General features: G+C 32.4%; 2 protein-coding genes and 1 pseudogene across 6 annotated transcripts; 2 read left to right on the top strand and 1 right to left on the bottom strand.

The window, feature by feature from the left end:
* The first annotated feature begins 790 nt into the window (after nt 1-790).
* Nucleotides 791-5,657, top strand: LOC100788319 (shaggy-related protein kinase zeta). Of its 5 annotated transcripts, none has more exons than XM_006594753.4 (12): nt 791-1,492; nt 2,596-2,688; nt 3,101-3,160; nt 3,285-3,557; nt 3,658-3,732; nt 3,810-3,866; nt 4,209-4,349; nt 4,465-4,515; nt 4,599-4,694; nt 4,809-4,892; nt 5,070-5,171; nt 5,347-5,657. In XM_006594753.4, the coding sequence occupies exons 2-12, from the start codon at nt 2,599-2,601 to the stop codon at nt 5,452-5,454; spliced, it is 1,137 nt and encodes a 378-aa protein (XP_006594816.1). In that variant the 5' UTR covers nt 791-1,492; nt 2,596-2,598; the 3' UTR covers nt 5,455-5,657. The 5 variants fall into 5 exon arrangements, with proteins under 5 accessions (XP_006594816.1, XP_014621432.1, XP_006594815.1 ...); XM_006594752.4 differs by having other exon boundaries at nt 792-1,009; XM_014765945.3 differs by having other exon boundaries at nt 1,024-1,253.
* A 3,145-nt stretch (nt 5,658-8,802) lies between these two features.
* LOC100809007 (DnaJ and 4Fe-4S dicluster domain-containing protein) lies at nt 8,803-13,375 on the top strand. The gene is made up of 9 exons (NM_001255129.3): nt 8,803-9,108; nt 9,381-9,509; nt 9,609-9,738; nt 10,144-10,264; nt 10,738-10,819; nt 11,415-11,468; nt 11,823-11,861; nt 12,646-12,745; nt 12,989-13,375. Exons 1-9 carry the CDS (start codon nt 8,875-8,877, stop codon nt 13,117-13,119), a joined length of 1,020 nt encoding a protein of 339 aa, NP_001242058.2. The 5' UTR covers nt 8,803-8,874; the 3' UTR covers nt 13,120-13,375.
* A 1,445-nt stretch (nt 13,376-14,820) lies between these two features.
* On the bottom strand, nt 14,821-16,779 carry LOC100787774 (uncharacterized; annotated as a pseudogene).
* Between the last annotated feature and the right edge of the window lie 2,360 nt (nt 16,780-19,139).

The raw sequence follows: 19,139 nt of genomic DNA, 5'->3' as shown, positions 1-19,139 counted from the left end.
TTAATGACATTAATTACTCACAAATTTATCCACCGCTTCTGATCCATTGTTACTTTGCCGCTTCCGATTTCTCCGCAGTTTTTTGGTCTTTCTTCATCTTTATTCAAATATCATTGCGTCATTTTTTATACTTTCCACCGCTATATCAACATTCTTTTAAAAAAGTATATGCATTTATTACGTGCACAAAATTTATATCATTATATAATTAATTCTATAATTAAAAAATAGCAAGAACCGAAAATATAAAAACTTTCAAGCAGCAACTTATTTATCGGATGAAAAATAAATAAAACCAAACACCCAATTATCCATACGAACCAAGGACATGACATTGTATAAAAATAATCATTTAAATTCCAAGGTTTGGTTTCATAGATTTTATACATTAAAAAGTATTAATATTATAACCCGAACTCAATAAACTATACTCACCAACCAAGTAGAACTCTGACTTAATTTAATGAGTATTAAACCTCAGTATTTTATGTAGCCATTACGTCAACTTACTACTTCCGAATACGTATTATTTTCCGTAAATGCAAACATTGATGTAATCCTTGTCTCCCTTCGATTTTCCACGTCACCCTGCCAAGTATTTTTCACCCGTAAATCCTGCAACACCGGATTACGCATCCTGTCGTCGGTTTCAATTACAGATTACAATCAAACGGTGCATATCAAAACGTGGGATTTCACTTTCTAACTCAAGCGCGTGAGAAAAGACACAGATTCACACTCTCTCTCTCTTACTCGCTCGCCCTTTATATACTGCAGAGCCTGGACCCATACCCAGGCACTACAATTCCCTCAAAGGAGAGAGAAAGTGTTGGTGTGTTTTTTAGAGAGAGAGAGAAAGAAAAGACTGTGTGAGTGTAGTGTGTGTCTTTCTCTCATGGCCTCTATGCCGTTGCGGCCGCAGCAACTGCTTCAACCGCCGCCGCCGCTAGTGGAGAATGACGCGATGAAAGTGGACTCTCGCGGCGGCTCCGACGCCAGCGCCGAAAAGGTAATTTTCACTCTCGACCACTCTCTCATTGCGCGCAATCGACCCGCCGTTTGGAAACTTGGATCGTAGTTGACCCGCCGGAGAGGTCTCGGTATGAGCTCAGCCTTCGGCGATCTGCTCATTTCCGGCATTGTTTTTGCCTGCTCGGAGGTCGCCGGTATTTGGCTTCGGCGACGGTCGGAGTGGTTCTGGCGTTGCCTTGAAGGATTGGCGTTTTTATTTTGCTTATGGAATTGTAAAATTTGTAAGCATGGATTAATTGTTTTATTATTATGGTTGTTGTTTTTGTTGCTGCTGCTATTATTTGATTTTTATTTGTGTTTAATGGTTGAGATCTTAGTGTTGAAAAATTGAAGTTTGTGTAGCTGTCCGTTTGGTGGTCCAGAAAAGAGAAATGGAATCGAGTGAAGTGAAAATGTGGAATCATGTTCTTTAGTTTGGGCTTTTCATTTCTTCAACACGAGAGAGAGTGAATATGACTAGGTACTTAGTTGAACTTCAAGTTGGCTAAGTTGAGTGTACCTGAGTTTCTCATTGCTTGAGTTTTTTTTTTTTTCTTCCAGTGACACTTTATGGGGTTGGAATATATTGCAATTTTCCTACCAGATTTTTTAATTTTTTCCAATAGGCTATTCAGGGTTTTTATTTGCAGACGCGTTTCTTGATATTGTGAAAAAATGGGTTGATACGACAATTACGGTCGTGGACGCCCCCAAAAACCTTGATGTTGTGGCCGAAATTGTGGTCGCGGACTGTTTTTTAAAACCTTGAGGCTATTGATGTTGTAATTTTTCTAACAGGCCAAATTACTCTTTCTTAATCTCTTTGCTTTGAAATTAAACTGGCTTTAACAATATTGTGGATTTTGTTTTAAAGTTGGCTCTATATTGTTTGCTGTATAATTTTTGTATATTTTCTATTTTAAGCTTGGGTTCCTTGCTTAAAATGAGGTTTCCTTCATTTATTAGGGATTGTTGTTCAAACGGTTTTTGTTTGCTTGAGGGAATAAGTGTTCCTAGATTCTCTCTCTGTGTTGTCTCATAATTGATGTCAAAGCTTTTCTTTGGCATTTGATGCTTTCTTGTGGACCATGGTAACCTGATTTGACTTTGTCTGTGCATATACCTTAATACCTTTGAACTCTTTACACTTGATCTATCTTCAACTTCGCCCATTGATTGGTGACTATCTATTCATTTCTGCTGGTTTTGTTGCATTGTTGTGTTTTTCTCTTGTCATATAAAACTTTTAATCAAGCAGCATAGGAGTAGGTGCCCAAAGCAAAGTATTGACTGCTAAATTGCTGTTAATGTAAAATGTAAATATGTATGTATGTCCATTAGTGACTTTGCCAAGTCATTCATAGGTCGAGCATATGTATGTCCATAGGCATATGACGTTGTCATGTTAACTAAATGTTTTTAAACCAAATTATTGGTGATAATTGCTATTAAGACAAAGTTCACTGAAAATAACTCCATAAACAATTTCTGATATTGTATCCAGAAGAGTCTGATATTCTATTTCTCTATTAAGACATTTGATTTACCACATTAAATATATTTATCTATTGGTATAAATTGCAGGAAATGTCAGCTCCTGTCGCAGATGGTAATGATGCGCTCACTGGTCACATAATCTCAACCACAATTGGAGGCAAAAATGGTGAACCTAAACAAGTGCGGCGTGTTCTAACCTTTCTTTACTTCCAATTTTTATATAAAAAAATCATCTTGTACTATATATAAATATTTACTTCCTTTTTGGGACTCACAGGAACTACATTGTTGGTTGGGTAGTAAACTTAGTAAACCTTTTAATTAAGGATCCATCCAAAAATATTGGTAGTCAGCTAGAAGTTGGCAGGCATATTTCCTCAACGCTTATCTAATCTAATTGCTTTATTTTTTTAATTTAATTTTTGTTCTCCCCCTTCTATTGTTTGATTGTTTTTGGTTCCCCATTTTTGGCCTTAAAAGGTACAGTTTTGAAGAATTTTGAATAAAATTAAATGCTTGAGATTGATGATAACATCCACGGGTTTCAATTTCTTCTATTCTTCATAAATTTGTGCTCGAATGCCACTTGCAGACCATCAGTTACATGGCTGAACGTGTTGTTGGCACTGGATCATTCGGAATTGTTTTCCAGGTAAGGATAAGTGAAGTAATTACCTCTTTAGGTGATAACTGTTCCTACTTTGCTTTCCCTGCTGTCAAGTATCTCATATTGCTTCACACCATTGGGTTATGTTCCTTTTTGACCGGAAACAAAGGCGAAGTGCTTGGAGACGGGGGAGGCAGTGGCTATAAAAAAGGTCTTGCAGGACAGGCGATACAAAAATCGTGAACTGCAGTTAATGCGCATGATGGATCACCCAAATATAATTACCCTGAGTAACTATTTCTTCTCTACAACAAGTAGAGATGAACTTTTTCTGAATTTGGTGATGGAATATGTCCCTGAGACGATCTTCCGTGTTATAAAGCACTACAGTAGTATGAAACAGAGAATGCCCCTAATCTATGTGAAATTATATACATATCAAGTATGAGGTTTTCTCTGTTTGCAATTTAGTTTGATATGTTGTTCTTGCTCCTCAATTCTTTTGAAATTTTGTAATGATTGAGTTGGGATGTGATGTCTAGATCTTTAGGGGACTGGCGTATATCCACACTGTACCAGGAATTTGCCATAGGGATGTGAAGCCTCAAAATCTTTTAGTAAGTTATTAATTTGCTATTTTTCCTCAAGGAGTTGCATTTATTTATTATAAACCTATTGTCCATTTGTTCTGTAGGTTGATCCACTCACACACCAAGTCAAGCTCTGTGATTTTGGGAGTGCAAAAGTTCTGGTATGTTGGTATTCTTCCTGTGCATTTCACTACTTTATACATGTATGCTACCATGTTAACAGTGGACGTGGAATATTAATATCATATGCTACCTACCCCGAATCATAGAATTCGAAAAGCTCTTTCAAGATCTGTTCACAAGTGCAATTTTAATTATGTACTTGATAATTGACATTTCAGTAAATAGCCACTAATGTTGCTATTAATCTGGACCCCAACTCATTCTTTTTTCAATAAATAGAAGAAAGGTCATTGGTTGGGGTTACATGCTAATTTGCTTACGGTTATTTGCTATGCTAATAAAACATATGGTATGATTTTAATGATTTATTTTCATGTCAGGTGGAGGGTGAATCAAACATTTCATACATATGCTCACGGTACTATCGTGCCCCAGAACTAATATTTGGTGCAACAGAATACACAACTTCTGTTGATATTTGGTCAGCTGGTTGTGTCCTTGCAGAACTTCTTCTAGGCCAGGTTGTTAAAATTTTAGGCAACCTATGCACTAATGTTGTTCATACATAATATGTTTTTCTTTGTTTATGAGAAATGTTATCTTGGCTTCTCATAGTTTCAAAATATTTCTTTATAGCCTTTGTTCCCAGGAGAAAATCAGGTCGATCAACTCGTGGAAATTATCAAGGTGATTCCTTGTCTTTGTTAATGTTACCCTGGATTGGATGAATCTAGCTGCTGAGAGATAATTACTAATGTGTTTTCTTGTAGATTCTTGGCACTCCCACCCGAGAAGAAATTCGATGCATGAATCCTAATTATACAGATTTCAGATTCCCCCATATCAAAGCTCATCCTTGGCATAAGGTAACTGCGTTTCTTGTCACTTCTTTTTGCTTTTGTTTAATAACAGTTCTTCCGAGAGCTTTTCTTTTGGGGGGGCGGGCACTGATGCATTTGGTGCAACGATCCATGGTTCAGGTTTTTCACAAGCGAATGCCTCCTGAAGCAATTGACCTTGCATCAAGGCTTCTCCAATATTCCCCAAAACTTCGTTACAGTGCAGTAAGTAGGGCAAACCCTTATATTAGTACATTAAAAGTTAAAACATCCACCCTTGATATGAAAACTATTCACATTAAGTATTTTTATAAAGTAGTTTCATTATGCTCATTGTTCATACAATACTAAAAAAGTTATTTTTAGAATTAGCGTAGTTTTCACTGGTGGCTTCTTTTAAAGGTGGAAGCAATGGCACATCCTTTCTTTGAGGAGCTTCGCGAGCCCAATGCCCGGCTACCTAATGGTCGTTCACTGCCTCCCCTTTTCAACTTTAAAAAGGAAGTATGTATCTAACACAAAACAGAAATTGCATTGTCGAATGCTTATACACATCAGTGTGCACTGAATATCAGTTAATCATAACAGCACTGTACTGCTGAAAGGATTATGTATTTTCTTTTTCCCTCATGATATCCATATATGTTAATAATTTTGTAATGAAAACTTTTGATTGCAGTTAGATGGAGCGCCCCCTGAACTGCTTCCTAAGCTCATCCCAGAGCACGTCAGGCGGCAAACTGGTCTCGGCTTCCTGTACTCGGCAGAAACCCAAACCCAAATGTAAAGAGATAGTGAAACATAGAGTCAACCGTTCTAGTGGATTAGTGTGAAATACATCATGGCCTGCTTGTGGTCAAAATAGAACAGGGGTTATGCCTAAATATGCACAGTTTTTCTCCCCTTGTGAAGATGTATACATGTGCTGGAAACTCAGTGTAACCCGGAAATGTTGATTATGTCTAATGTCTAATATTTCATTCTAGTTAAGCCATGCTTGTTCCTTGCATATGTACTATTACTTTATTCGTACAGACATATTTTAAATAAATATATTAAATTTTTCATTATTAAAAAATTACATGTATAATGTAGTTATAATATTTACTAATCATATAACTACGAATAACATTTTTTATATTGAATAGTATTTTTTATATAAGTAAAATTTAACACCTGGCATCAAAAAAAGTTTTGTATTTATTCAATATAATATAGAATCAAATTAAACTATGAATTTAAATGTTAATTTTTTATTATTAAATAGAACATAGTATTAATTTTAATTAAATATATTTTATGTTTAAAATGAATTAAATACAATGACTAAGATTTTTTTAAAGTTATATTTTTGTTATATATAATATATAGTCATATACTCATATTAAACAATATATACTCATTAAACAATATGGTTATATTTTTCATGAATATAATATAGCAACGATTTTTTTTTTCTTAACTGTACAGTTAATCTGAGCAATAGAACATAGATAAAATAATTAGGTTTAATTAGTTTCTAAATTATTTTAAATTATTTAATTTGCTATCCAAATTTTTGAAAAGTTTAATGTGTTTGAAATTTGAAAAAAATTTGAAAACTAAATTGATTATTTTTTAAAACTTGATAAATAAATTCAAATTAAAAACTTTCAGGATCAAATTCAAGTATTTAAAATAATTTAGATAACAAATAATTAACATAAATGTAAAGTTCAAATTTGAGATTAACTTCGACATTTAATGCTTGGAGTTTTGTTTCGTTGATAACCGTAAATTGTCAATATATATATTGATAATAAAGGAGAAATGGTTAGTGTTTTTTATTCACACGGATTAAAAAAAAGTGAGGTAATTATATTTAATGATATTATTTGAAGTTTTAGGGAAAAAAAATTCAATAAATGGGTATGACCTATATATACATACAAAAAAATAATCATAATTAAAACCCAAAGCTCGGTAAAATTGAAAAAAAAAAAAAAAAACCCGAACCTAACAGTATAACAGAACTCAAAACAAGCATCATTCATCTGCAAAACTCAAATTATTTGTAACAAAGAGTAAAATAAGAACAATCAAGCAGAAGAAAATTAAAAATAGTGTCGTCGTCATTGACGAAAGATGAAGTGTGGCAGCCGCTGTGGCAGACTTCAAGGTAAGTGGGGAAACCCGCGTAGAAGAAAGGATCGATGGTGGGGTTGTAGCAAAAAGGTCAGAGAGGGATTTTTGTTTTGGCTTGGGACCTCGGAGAGTCCGAGCGGCGGCGTCGTAGGCTCGAGCAACTTCCTCGGCAAAATCGAAGGTTCCCATTCAAACCCTCGCTTTCTTCGATACTTTGACGGGTCTCTAATCACCTTGCAGAATATGCGCATCGTCCTCTTGTTAGGTTTTTGGCTTTCTGGAACCAGTGAATGGTGCCCCTGATGTCGCTGCGATGGCCGAGAGCGTTGATGAATCTGTAGACGAGGTTGTCGGAGAGTTTGTTGGAGTGGCAGAGGAGGGAGAAGGTGACGGAGAATAGGGAGTGTGAGAGCAGGAGGTCGGTGATGGCGGCATAGCAGAAGGGGGTGTGGGAGTAGTTGTTGGGGTTGAACGACTGAAGAAGAAGATTTCACTATGGCTTGTAACGTGTGAATTCTAGGTTAAAGGAAGAACATATTCATGGAGGGTGTAGAAACAGGGTTAAAAGGGTATCATGGATAATAACAAATTTAATTAAAAAAAGGGGGTTAACTTAACAATCACTAAGGTATATTTAGCAAGAGTAGGTGATTATTGTAACTCAACCCCCTCAGCCAATGTGAGATCTAAAAACCTCATGAGGAGGGATTAGATATTGTTTAAATGTCTTATTTTTAATAAATAACATTTTTAAAATTTTTTTACATATAAAATTAAAACTAATTTTTATATTAAATTATAATAACAACAATAATCCAATTAGTTTTATACAATCATATACTAATTATCACTTTAAACATTAAAAAAGCAATAAATACAATTAATTTTACACAATTTTATATTAATTAATCTTAATCATTATTATACTAACAACATACAAAATTAATTTTATATAATTTTACACTAATTAATTTAAAAATATATGTATATACATTTTTAAGAGAGAGAGAGATTCAGACCCTTATCTGTTATCCTTTAGATCCGTTCTTGAATGTGAAACTTTATTATGTTTTTCAATCCATCCCTGTGGATAAGGATAACCAGAATTCGGGTGGTTTTTTCAACCTAAAATAATGAATTTTTTTTTTACTTTCAAACGAGCTTTAAGTTTAAATCAAATATCTGTTTTGTTTTCTTGCCTTAAATTCCAATACTCCATTCAAATATCGGTTGCATGCTATCTTTTGCTTGAAGCAACAAAACATGTGTCGACCGTAGACAATTTACACAAAACGTACCAAGCGTGCACGGCATGACAAAAGTATTTGGACTAAATGAATAAAACTAAAGTGAAAAATATACTGTAGTCGAATTTAACATTTAATCGGGCTTGATTTGATCCAATTTGATACAGATTCATCTTAGTAAATTTATAACTTTACAAATTTCATAATTAACAATTATATTTCATTCATTTCTTTTTGGTAACAATTAATTAATTAATATTTATTTATCAACTTAAACTATACTTAGCCTGTTACAAATTAAAGAAGAAAAAAAATTTAATTTGTAATTGACCGAGCTACAACGGATTATCCAAATTGAAAAGCAAGTGGCACGGTTCAAATTAAAAGGCTCATTGCCTCTTTATTGTTCTTTTTTTGGAATCATTGCCGAATGCCTCTTATTTCGTGCTGGCTAGATTCACCTTAATTTTGTTTTGTTCAGATTCTAAGGATGCCTTGTGGCTGTAAGGGTGACATGTCAGCAATTTTTCCTTTTCTCGATTCTCACTTCTCAGCCAAATTTTTTTCCTCCTCAAAAATTAAAATATACAATTTTCCAATAAACTGTATAATCATTAATCAACATTATATTATGTTTCTATTCAACTTCAGCATCCTTTTAGGTGCAGCATTTGCATTCAACAGTCCTTGTCTAATTTTTACTTTATAATAATAATAATAATAATTGTAGCAATATTTATGGCTGAGATTGTGTCCAGTATTTTACAACTTCAGCAACCGAAGTTCACATCTGTTTGGAATAAGCTTCTTTTCCATACAATTGAATTTTTAGAATTATGGCTCAGTTATTGTCACCAGTATGCATGGAGGCTCTGAAAATCCACAATCCATCATTGAATCTTTGTTCAAGAAGCTCATGGCGGATGCTGGTGAAGGGTGCAAGTCCTTGCACCTTTCTGACACACAGTGGTAGTAAGCGAAGAGGGTTTGGCAAAGTAAGAGTTACTGCTGAAGACTCAGTTTCTCCCTCTGAGACCATTGCAGATGACTATTATGAAGTTCTTGGACTGGTGATGCATCAAACTATCACTTCCTTCCCCTTTACTTTAAGAAGTCTTTTTGAGAAGGAAAAAAAACTAAGAGGCTTGAGCTTATTGTAATCATTAGCTATGATCTGATATTTTTGATAAAGGGAAGTATAGTTTTTTTTACCCTTTAGTAAAGTCGGGTGAATTTTGCTAAATCTTATGTATGATAATGAGATATATACTAATACATGCATATATGTAATATATTATATAGCATGTATAATAATTAATATTTGGTTGGTCTGATTTATCAGCTTCCAGATGCGACACCAGAGCAGATCAAGAAGGCATACTACAATTGCATGAAATCTTGCCACCCGGATTTGAGTGGAAATGATCCTGAGACCACAAATTTCTGCATGTTCATCAATGAAGTCTACACGGTTGGTTCTATTTTAAATTTCTTAGAGTTTAAGCTTTGGGGTAAATGTTGTTGAAGTTTTGTCCTGTGCTATTATTGGAAATTGACTATTGCAGTGCAGGTGCTCAGCGATCCCGTCCAACGCATGATTTATGATGAAATTCATGGCTACTCTTTAACTTCAATCAATCCTTTCTTGGATGATTCAAGCCCAAGGGATCATGCCTTTGTTGATGAATTCAGCTGCATAGGTACTTACTTTGCTCAGTCATTCATTGTTACCTTAATTATTCTGAGATAAAAACAATTTTTCAACAAGAAATTCTACTTGTACTCATGTTTTCTGCAATTAGGAGTAGGAAGAGAAGAGATAAAAATGTGTGATAAAATTAGTGATGTGATGCACTGAGATAAACAGAAAAAAATTTGAGAATAGAATAAACCTTTTTCAATCTATCAGGATTCAGTAAAATCATGGAATATAGACAAACACTGACATCTAAATTTCTGTGTGTTAAGTACTTAACATAATATATGCTTTACTCTTTTGTGTCTTAAGTGATGCTTCATTGTGGACACCAATTATACATCTAGAAAGTTTTGCATTGAGAAATTACAAAGCATGTTATATAGCGGTGCTGCAAATCCTTCTACAGGCTGCAAAAATTGTGCCAATGTAGCCCCTGGTGTGTTTGCAATTGAGGAAGACTTTGGAAGAGCCAGAGCATACAACCAATGTGGGGACCCTGAATTAGTTCAACAGGCGATTGACAGTTGGTATGTCTATGCGTATTACTCTAATTAATCTGAATTAGCTTTCATACTATTTAGGGTGAAAATAATATATCTAAATAAATAAGGAACCATAAAATGCTGGATGATGATTAACATAATTTGACATGTCTTAAAATTGCCACTATTGTTTTAATGTGAACCTTCCTTTTGATTTCCCCCTTTTTATTATATAAAAATTAAGAATTTAAGATTAAACATTTCTCACCAATGCCTTTCTAAATAAAAACATTTCTCACCAATGGGCTACATTGTATAACTATACCGACAACAATAATCCATTCAACTTTAATAAATCAAGCTTCTATGGTATGTAGTTTAATTTCTTATTACTGGTAGGTACTTGAGGTTTAGAACCTTTTGTAGCACAATGCTATCGCCTCTGAAAGCAGAAGCAACTAAGCCTATGAAGATTGCTGGAACTAATTTAACTTTTTTTTATTATGTTTTGAATAAAGCCCTGTTAGCTGCATTCATTGGACATCTTCTGCACAGCTATCATTACTGGAAGATGAGATGCGCCGTGTAGAAAGAGTCAATGTAAGGCCTCAGTTATAACATAATTCTTCCAGATTCTTTTTTTTTTTCCAGCTCAATCTCTATCTAAGATAATTTCATCACATCTTGTACCAGTTATGGTGGTCCTTTGTTATGGTAATAAAAGAAGTTCTTTTCACATTGTTAAAAAAATCACCTCTTTGGGAAAAGAAACAAAATCATCACTTCCTTTTTGGTACATGCTTTTGAAGTTTTCAAATTTGACTATCTTAACGGTTTTGTTTATTTATTTTTTATTTTATAAATTAGTGTATAATCAGGCATGGCCTCAACGTTATTCGATATTAAGTCTCTAGCGTACTACTTGTTCATTGTTTTTAATACATGGAGATTTACCTCCTAAGTTAATTTTTTAAAAGAAAAATAGACACTCAACTTCTCTATGAAATTATTAAACTAACTAGTGATTTGGAAGGGAAAATTGCTGGCATAGGTTTTCCCGCCAACTAAAGGTTCTTTGTTGTATACTCTAAATGCTATAACATTCTCTTCCTAAATTGATTCTGGACACGGAAATGCTTATGATCTCGTACGTGTTTCATACTATTTATATATCTACCGATTCTTGTTGGAGCAGGTTGCCCTAATGGTATCAGGAATGGGAACAGCATCAATTGATGTTTTCAGAATGGTAAGAATAATCCAATGACTAAAAGATCAAGATTATTTAAATGTTCACAGTTTTTTTTTTCAAATTTAGTATTTTTTATTTTATCTAAATTTAGTGGATATTTGTGGGTTGATAATTTCTTGGGTTGCAACAATCATATTCTGCATAATGTATGACCATATCGCAAGACTGTGAATAGAACATTCTTTGTTCTGACTTTAAAGCAGTGATTAAAAGGTCAACGTAACATGAATTGAGAAAACATTTTTTTTTCAGAATATTATTATAAGTAATAGCTTTTCATTTTTCAATCTTAAATTTCAAGCAGACTTAGTTCTGTTCTCGTCTAACACGATCTGCATGTATTATTGACAGGCAAGTTCCAGATGGGAAAAGAGGCAGTCAAAAGTCTTGGTTAGAACTCTTATATTCAATGCCTTCATTTTTTGGTTAATATGTGAAGCGTCACTTATTTACATGCAATTAAATTTTATGATTGTGTTTACTTCTCTCTGGAATCTGAATTGTTTATTATCGTTATTCCTGAATTGGCTCCTGATCATATTATTATTTGAAATAATAAAAGATTTTCCTTTTTACTCTTTGGAGAGTGGATGGGAATTGGGAACTTAAACAATTTGAAATTACAAAGTTAAAAGACAGTGTGCATAAATTTTCTCCTTGTAATGAATATTTGAGAAGTTTGAATTAGTTGGTCCTTATTGTGCTGATATGATTTACTCTTTAATAAGTCACTGTGACTAATTACTCGGAGCTTAAGTGCAAGTGACTAATGAGTGGTTCAGAAAATGTGTGTCTGAATAGACTTGTTAATTAATATTGAATTTAAATGAAGAAATTTAAACAATCCAATGATGCAATCCATAGTGGTCCACACAAGTAAAAGATCATTTTACTTCTGGCATGCTATTCCTTATTTCCTTAAGATAAAAATAGGAGGCTCTGCAGTTTAAGATGTTGTAATAAATAATAATTGCTTAACAGTACAGAACTGGTACAAAATTCGTGATATTATACGTTAGACCAAGCTCTTAAGAACAGACTAACTGACTAAGGAACTACAAAATCTCAAATTTTGTCATGTGAAATTCCAATCTTGCTTCAGCGCTCTAAAACATTTGATGCACATGATTAATTTGGTTTCAAGCACAATCAAATATTCACGAGCTTCTTGCAGGCAAAAGCAAAATTGAGAATGATGAGGGAAGAAGGTTCTGATAAGAAAAATTCGTACTGGGACAATCTTTGGGGCAAACAGAAAGACTATCAAAGTTCAGGTACGGGGGATGTGAAAGTACACAAGTGATATAAACTTCAAATTATCATTGGAAATTATAACAATTTGATTTCAAATATCTCTGTTATAGGATTAATATTTGTAATTTCTAAATGTTGGAAGTTTCTATTAAGAAACATTGTCCCTAGCGGCCATATTTACCATATGCTGTGACAATTACTGTAATAAGTACAAGGATTATGTTGATTATCGTCTAGTCTTTCAAATGATAATTATTTTGCAGATGAGGAAGTTGAAGAAAGAGCAAAAAGAGCTGCTTCAGCGGCACGAAGATGGAGGGAATACTCAAGTAGAGGTGTTGATAAGCCTCCCACATTTAAACTTCCAGAGGCAAGCCTTGGCAAGGACAAGTGAACAGTACTTCATTTACCTTCTACTATATCATTTAGTCCCGTGTAATTAGTTCATTTATAGCCTCCTAAGTTAAACCAATGAGATCTTCTTTCTCATTCTACTACCCATGATTGTATATGCAGCAACTCCTATTAAGGTAAATTTTTAGAAATAGATGAACCATAGTAATACTTTGGAAAATATAAGAAAGCTTGTTTATAAAATCATAATTATGGTTGCAGTGTGCTCGGTCTATATCGATGCTTAATTCTTGGGGAAATTTCAAAGAACGAATACTTTACTTTGTTGCTTAATTTAAGCACATCCTTTTTTATTTTTAAATAATAGCTTGGTCTTGAATCCTGGTAGCAGAATATTCTCTCACGTGCATCTTCTTTACACAATAATTTCAAATGAGTTTTCTCTTAAATTCTCTTTGCAAATTTAATAATGCAACCTAATATAGACGAACATGTAATGCAAGGTATACTAGTAAAACATCAAAATCATGTGAGATCATATATGATAAATCTTTTCTACAGCATATGAACCAGCTATAGAATCGTTTAAGATAATCACTTCTGGCTGGCTCTTGACAGACAAGGAAGAAGTACGTGAGTCTGAGTTTGTCCATGAATAATCAAATTTGTATCATCACATAATTATTAGCATTATTATATGCTCTTGAGAGCAGAGCACCCCGATACTCCAGCCCATAGCAATACTTGAGAGTTGAGAGAATATACTTAGTTCTCACGACATTTATAATGGACTTTAATGTATGGAGCTTCACAATGATGTATAATACTTGATTCATTGTCTAATTAACTTCAACTTTAATTGGAGATACTCTATCAGATTAAGGCCGGTAAGGTATGCATCTTTAGGATAGTCTTCAGTCAGAGATTTTAATTTGAAGGTCTCATGGAGACTTACAAAAATGGTTTAAAATTTTAAGATGAGATTTACTGCTAAAATCATTATAATGGAGAAAATCTTGAGAGTGATATAATATTGAGAAATCTATAAAAAAAATAGTTAAGATATCAAAATAAGACTGATCTTGTTAATAAATTCTAAAACCCATTTGATCGTCCAGTAGCAATCACCATTTTTTTATCGGTAGTGTAGTTGGCCTTTGGTTAGGTATTGGAGCAACATCACCTATTCAGAAATGAGAAACATAATCATTAAAAAGTCTGAATTTAATCTATAACTTCCTTAAAGAATGCTTTTTCAGTACTGTCTGATACAATCATCAGACCCCATTTGCAAGTGGAGTTGCATGAGTGGATGGAAAGTGGAGATGACTTCCTTTTTTGTTTATTTTATTTAAAGTGCGATAACAACATGAGTCTTAAAATTAGCCAATAGAACATTATACTAAAAGTGGCTGCATCCACTCAAGTGTAAATAATTACTAGTGCTCCTGCTTATCTTCTTGTTTCCATCACTAAGGCCCAGCCAGCCATTCTTGTTTTTCACTAAACAATATTATTTATGCAATTTGGGTCGGTATGAAGCTGTGTTAACCACATGATTAAAAACCTAATGTTCAACCCATTGAGTTGTTCAATTATCTAGAAAAGAGAAAACAAATAATTAAAGGAACATTAAGAGTGTCTCAATGCAGTTGGAAAAAAAAATCTTTTCAGGAAAATTTTCTGATCCAAACAAGATGGCAAAATGGACCAAACCAAAACAAATATCAAGGCATATCCCTCAGTCCAGATGTACCTTCTCTTCATATCACATGCTTCATTTCCCAAACAAATCGATAAAACTGCACATGGGAAAAATAGAGGGAAAAAGGGTACATAAATAACTTGGAAAATGTACATCTATGATTGTAGATAGAGTCAAACACATATACAACTAAGGACATTCAAAACAAAGGAAACAAGATTGCACTCAGAAGATCCACCAGAAAGGAAGCTTTTTTCAATGTTTTACAATGGATGCAACTGTATGAGCCCAGAACCTAAGATTGTCCTTCATGCCTATCTCATTGCCTACAACTGGTACCCTCAAATTCAACAATGGATTCACAACCTTCCTTTGGTCTAAAACATCCCAAGTTTCAGACAAATAAGGTCTGCAAATCACAGTTTCATCAATGTTTTGTTCTGAGTTCCTTCCATCATCCTCTTTTCCTAGCCTTTGCAACCCTGGTATCAAAGAAACCGATCTTGAATCCTTGTCTTCTTCAGAAAACACAAAACCCAAATCCATAAACCCTTTTAGCTTCTTGAACTCAAGGTCTGAGAGGCTCCTAGTTGCTTTTCCTTTTCTGAATCTTCTTCTTCTTCTATGACCATGACCTAGCTTTTTCTTAGTGGCTACTTATTCCACTTCAAGTTCATGATTTCCATTACCTTCTTCCTCTGGAAAATCTTCCACTTCCTTCCCAGAAAGAATTGGCCTCAGCTTCTGAGGTGTGAGGACAGAATTTGGGGAAGGAAAATCAGAGAAAACACCTATACTTGACCCCAAGTTTTGGTCACTAAAAGACCTCACTTGAAGTGTTGGAACGCTGATCAGGAGCTTTGAATCTATAGTAAGCACTTCCTTCACATGAGACTCTGGGGTTGAATCCAGTGCTGAATGAAAAGGTGGAGAGGTTTTGTTGGTGAAAATTGTTGTCTCAAACCAGTTGGCATCCATTGCTTTGCTTTCAGATGAATTACAATGGCCTGCATAAAATATAAATGTTTGGGGGACAAGAAGATGAGGATCCAATAATCAAGAATTAATGCTGAGTGACATTGCTTGATTGCTCCTTACTCTGTGCATTTATAGCTCCCATTTTATTGCAATGTGCACTAATGGATCCCTAGAACCCTTTTCTCCAAGATTTTATTTAAAAAATTTAATTAAGTTATTCATACCTTAAAAAATAAATCATTTTTAAATTATTATTTAATATTTATTTTTTTAATTAAGTATCCAAACAAATTTTATATTTCAATTTAATACATTGTTAGTTCCTTTTTTGTTAGATGATAGCGATAAAATATCACATCATCAAATTTTATCAGATTCTTATCATATCATCACTTTCTTTTCTTTTCCTCCAATCCCTTCTTCCCCTTATCGAACAAAAAAAACAACTCACCTCACCAACAAAAAAGAAGGATAAAGTCGATCACGGCAAGCATCATTGAAACCTTCAAAAGCTTCTCCAATAGAAGCTAGCTCATGCCCAAACTCAACTTGGCCGTAGTTCCCTTCAAAACCAACTAGATTTATTTGCGTGGAGGGGGCAATGTGGCGACATCAAGCCCCTCCAAAGCTATGGTTAGATCAGTACTAGAAGGATCCTTTGTTTTCTTGAACCCTTCAACAAGCTCTTGTGGTTTGCTAATTGCATCACTCCGTTCACGAATACATTTGAACAAGGCATCGCTACAGGAATCTACAATCTGGCATCAATGCTCCCCTTTCTCTCTCCCTTTTTTTTTTTTTTTTGGTTTTTGGTTGAACCTTCATATTGAGTTGTTTTCTGTTGGTGGCATGGGATCGGTTGTTTTCTCTTGGATACCGGGAAGGTATGGTTAATGGAATGAGACCAATGATACGTCCTAAATTGAATCATAAAATCTTTTCAACTCCTTTGTTTAAAAAGATAAAATTTTAGATAATAATATAAAAATGACTTTTTTTATATAAATAATTTAATTAAAATGTTTAAAAATTATATATTTTTAAAATAATTTTATGTTATTTAATAAAATTTTAATAATTATGTATGGTCGGTGTAAAACTTTTCTACTGTTAATTAATTAAAAATTATTATTAATATAAATATCACCTGATAAATTTATAATTAAATGATAATATAGTTTTTTTTATATTTTAGTGAAAAAAATATGAATAAGCCATTTTCTCATTTAATAATTAATTTATCATCTAAAATCCATTAAGATATCAAATTATTTTCAAAATAAATATTTAAAAACTAAAAAAGCAAAAAATAGATTGAGGATGTTTTTTCATCCTCTTGTGTTTTTGTGATCGTAATTCAAACGTGTATGTCATTGGAAGCGGTGCTAAATGTAGTGCGGTATGAACCTAATACGAAGGTAAATAAAAATGAAACATATTGTAATTAAAAATAATTTTTTAATTATTAAATTAAATTTAAATTTAAAAATCTAACAAATATATACTAATTTAAATTTAATATATATAATAATTAAAATGAAATTAGTTTTAATAATTTTTGTAATATATTAAATTATTTTAAAAAATTAATTATCTTTTAACGTTGTTTAAATTTTTGTTTAGTAATTTTTAAACTTTGATATTTTTTTGTCCAATGACATACCTATACTAAAAGACAAACTATTTTAAAATTTTGAATTTAAAATAAAATAAATAAAAATGGAATGAGGAAATATTTAAAGATAAATTAATCTGTATATCCTAAATTGTCTGATAATTTTTAATTAGTCCAAGAAGTGTTTTTTGATCAGATTTTTAAATTTGTATTTGTTTCCTTTTTTAATTAGGTCACTTTCCTAGGCTATTTGATCATTTTTAATTAGGTTCTTAATTTTTTTAATTATGTCCCTTATATTTATTTGTTCTAAAAAAACTTATATTTATCTTTTTATCAGGTCCCTCTCTTAGACTTAATTAATAAATAAATACAAGTTCAGTCTCAAGTCTTGAAGAGGTTGATCTTGTAAGCATGAGTGGTCAATCTTAAGAAGATTGTCCCAAAATTTAAGAAGATACACAATCTTTCCATCTTGAGCTAAACAAGCAAATGAGATTAAAATTCTAATAATTCTTAATATGAAGATTATCCAAAATCCTCGAAGTGCTTGCCTCGTAGGCCATGAGTGATCGGCATTGGAGATGTCGACCCAAAACTCATATGATACAATTCCATACATATCTTTCTTAATAAAAAGTTTAAACCTTAAATCATGACATTTTATATCTTATTGCACTAGATCAATCCTCATTCCTCCTATATAAGTGTGAATATGAACTATAAGCAAAAAACTTTCTTTTTTGAATGCTCTCTGCCACGAAGTTTACATGTTACCGATGTATTTTACAAAGAGATAAACGATTCAATAATAATTAGGATGATACAATGAATAAATGAGATGACACAAAACCAATTAGTATAGTATTTTTATATCACGTGCATATTAGAATACGAAAATGATACTTAAATAGACATTTTAACTTATATGCTAACGTCAATTTTGATTTTTTAGGGAAAGTTTGAAGATTTTGAAATAAAAAGGCCAAATTTTAATTTTAAGTAAACATTAGTTTATTTTAAAAAGTAAAAACAAAATCAAATATCATATAAATTTTAATAATTTCTCTTTTTTTTACAAACGTTTAATAACTCAAAAATACCGTTTCTTTCTTCAAAACCCTCATCCAAAAATACTTGTTGATTTTTCATGTGTATTATAGTTAGGTAGAGACTTGTCCGCATGTGAGAGAATGAGTTAGTTCAACTCATTTAAATTTAAAGTCTCTATATTGAATGTGTTTTACATGTGTGTAATTTTATATTCTTCATTTAACTAGTAATTTTGTTTAGTGGTTATATTTTTTAAAAAATATTTAATTATCTCATGCCATAGAACTCGTTGAGTAGTCTCTTCCCGCATATAATCTATAGTGATTATAGTCTATTTAACGAAAAATATTATGTTTAATTTTTTTATATAATTTTTTTTAGATAAAAAACAATCATGTATTATGATTGAGATTAATTTTTAATATAATAAATTAGAAGACATTCATAGTTTCTTACTCGGACAAAAAAAAAACCACTTCTAAGATATCATTAAATCCTTAAATACAATCTTTTGAATTAGCTTTAGTTCTTTAAGCACTACTTTTAATAAATATAACTACTATGCTTCTAAATTCAGGGCGATTTTATTTAAATTTTTTAAAAAATTATTTTAAAATAAATGTTTTTTATATAAGTATTTTTAAGTATATAAAATTTGCTTATTAAAATAAGCTAAAATCTAATATTTTAAGTAGAAGTAATTTATATA

Source organism: Glycine max, chromosome 13 (assembly GCF_000004515.6).
Source record: "Glycine max cultivar Williams 82 chromosome 13, Glycine_max_v4.0, whole genome shotgun sequence".
Lineage (NCBI taxonomy): Eukaryota > Viridiplantae > Streptophyta > Magnoliopsida > Fabales > Fabaceae > Glycine > Glycine max.
The sequence above is the reverse complement of the archived record's forward strand: the minus strand, read 5'-3'. Positions and strand labels throughout refer to the sequence as shown.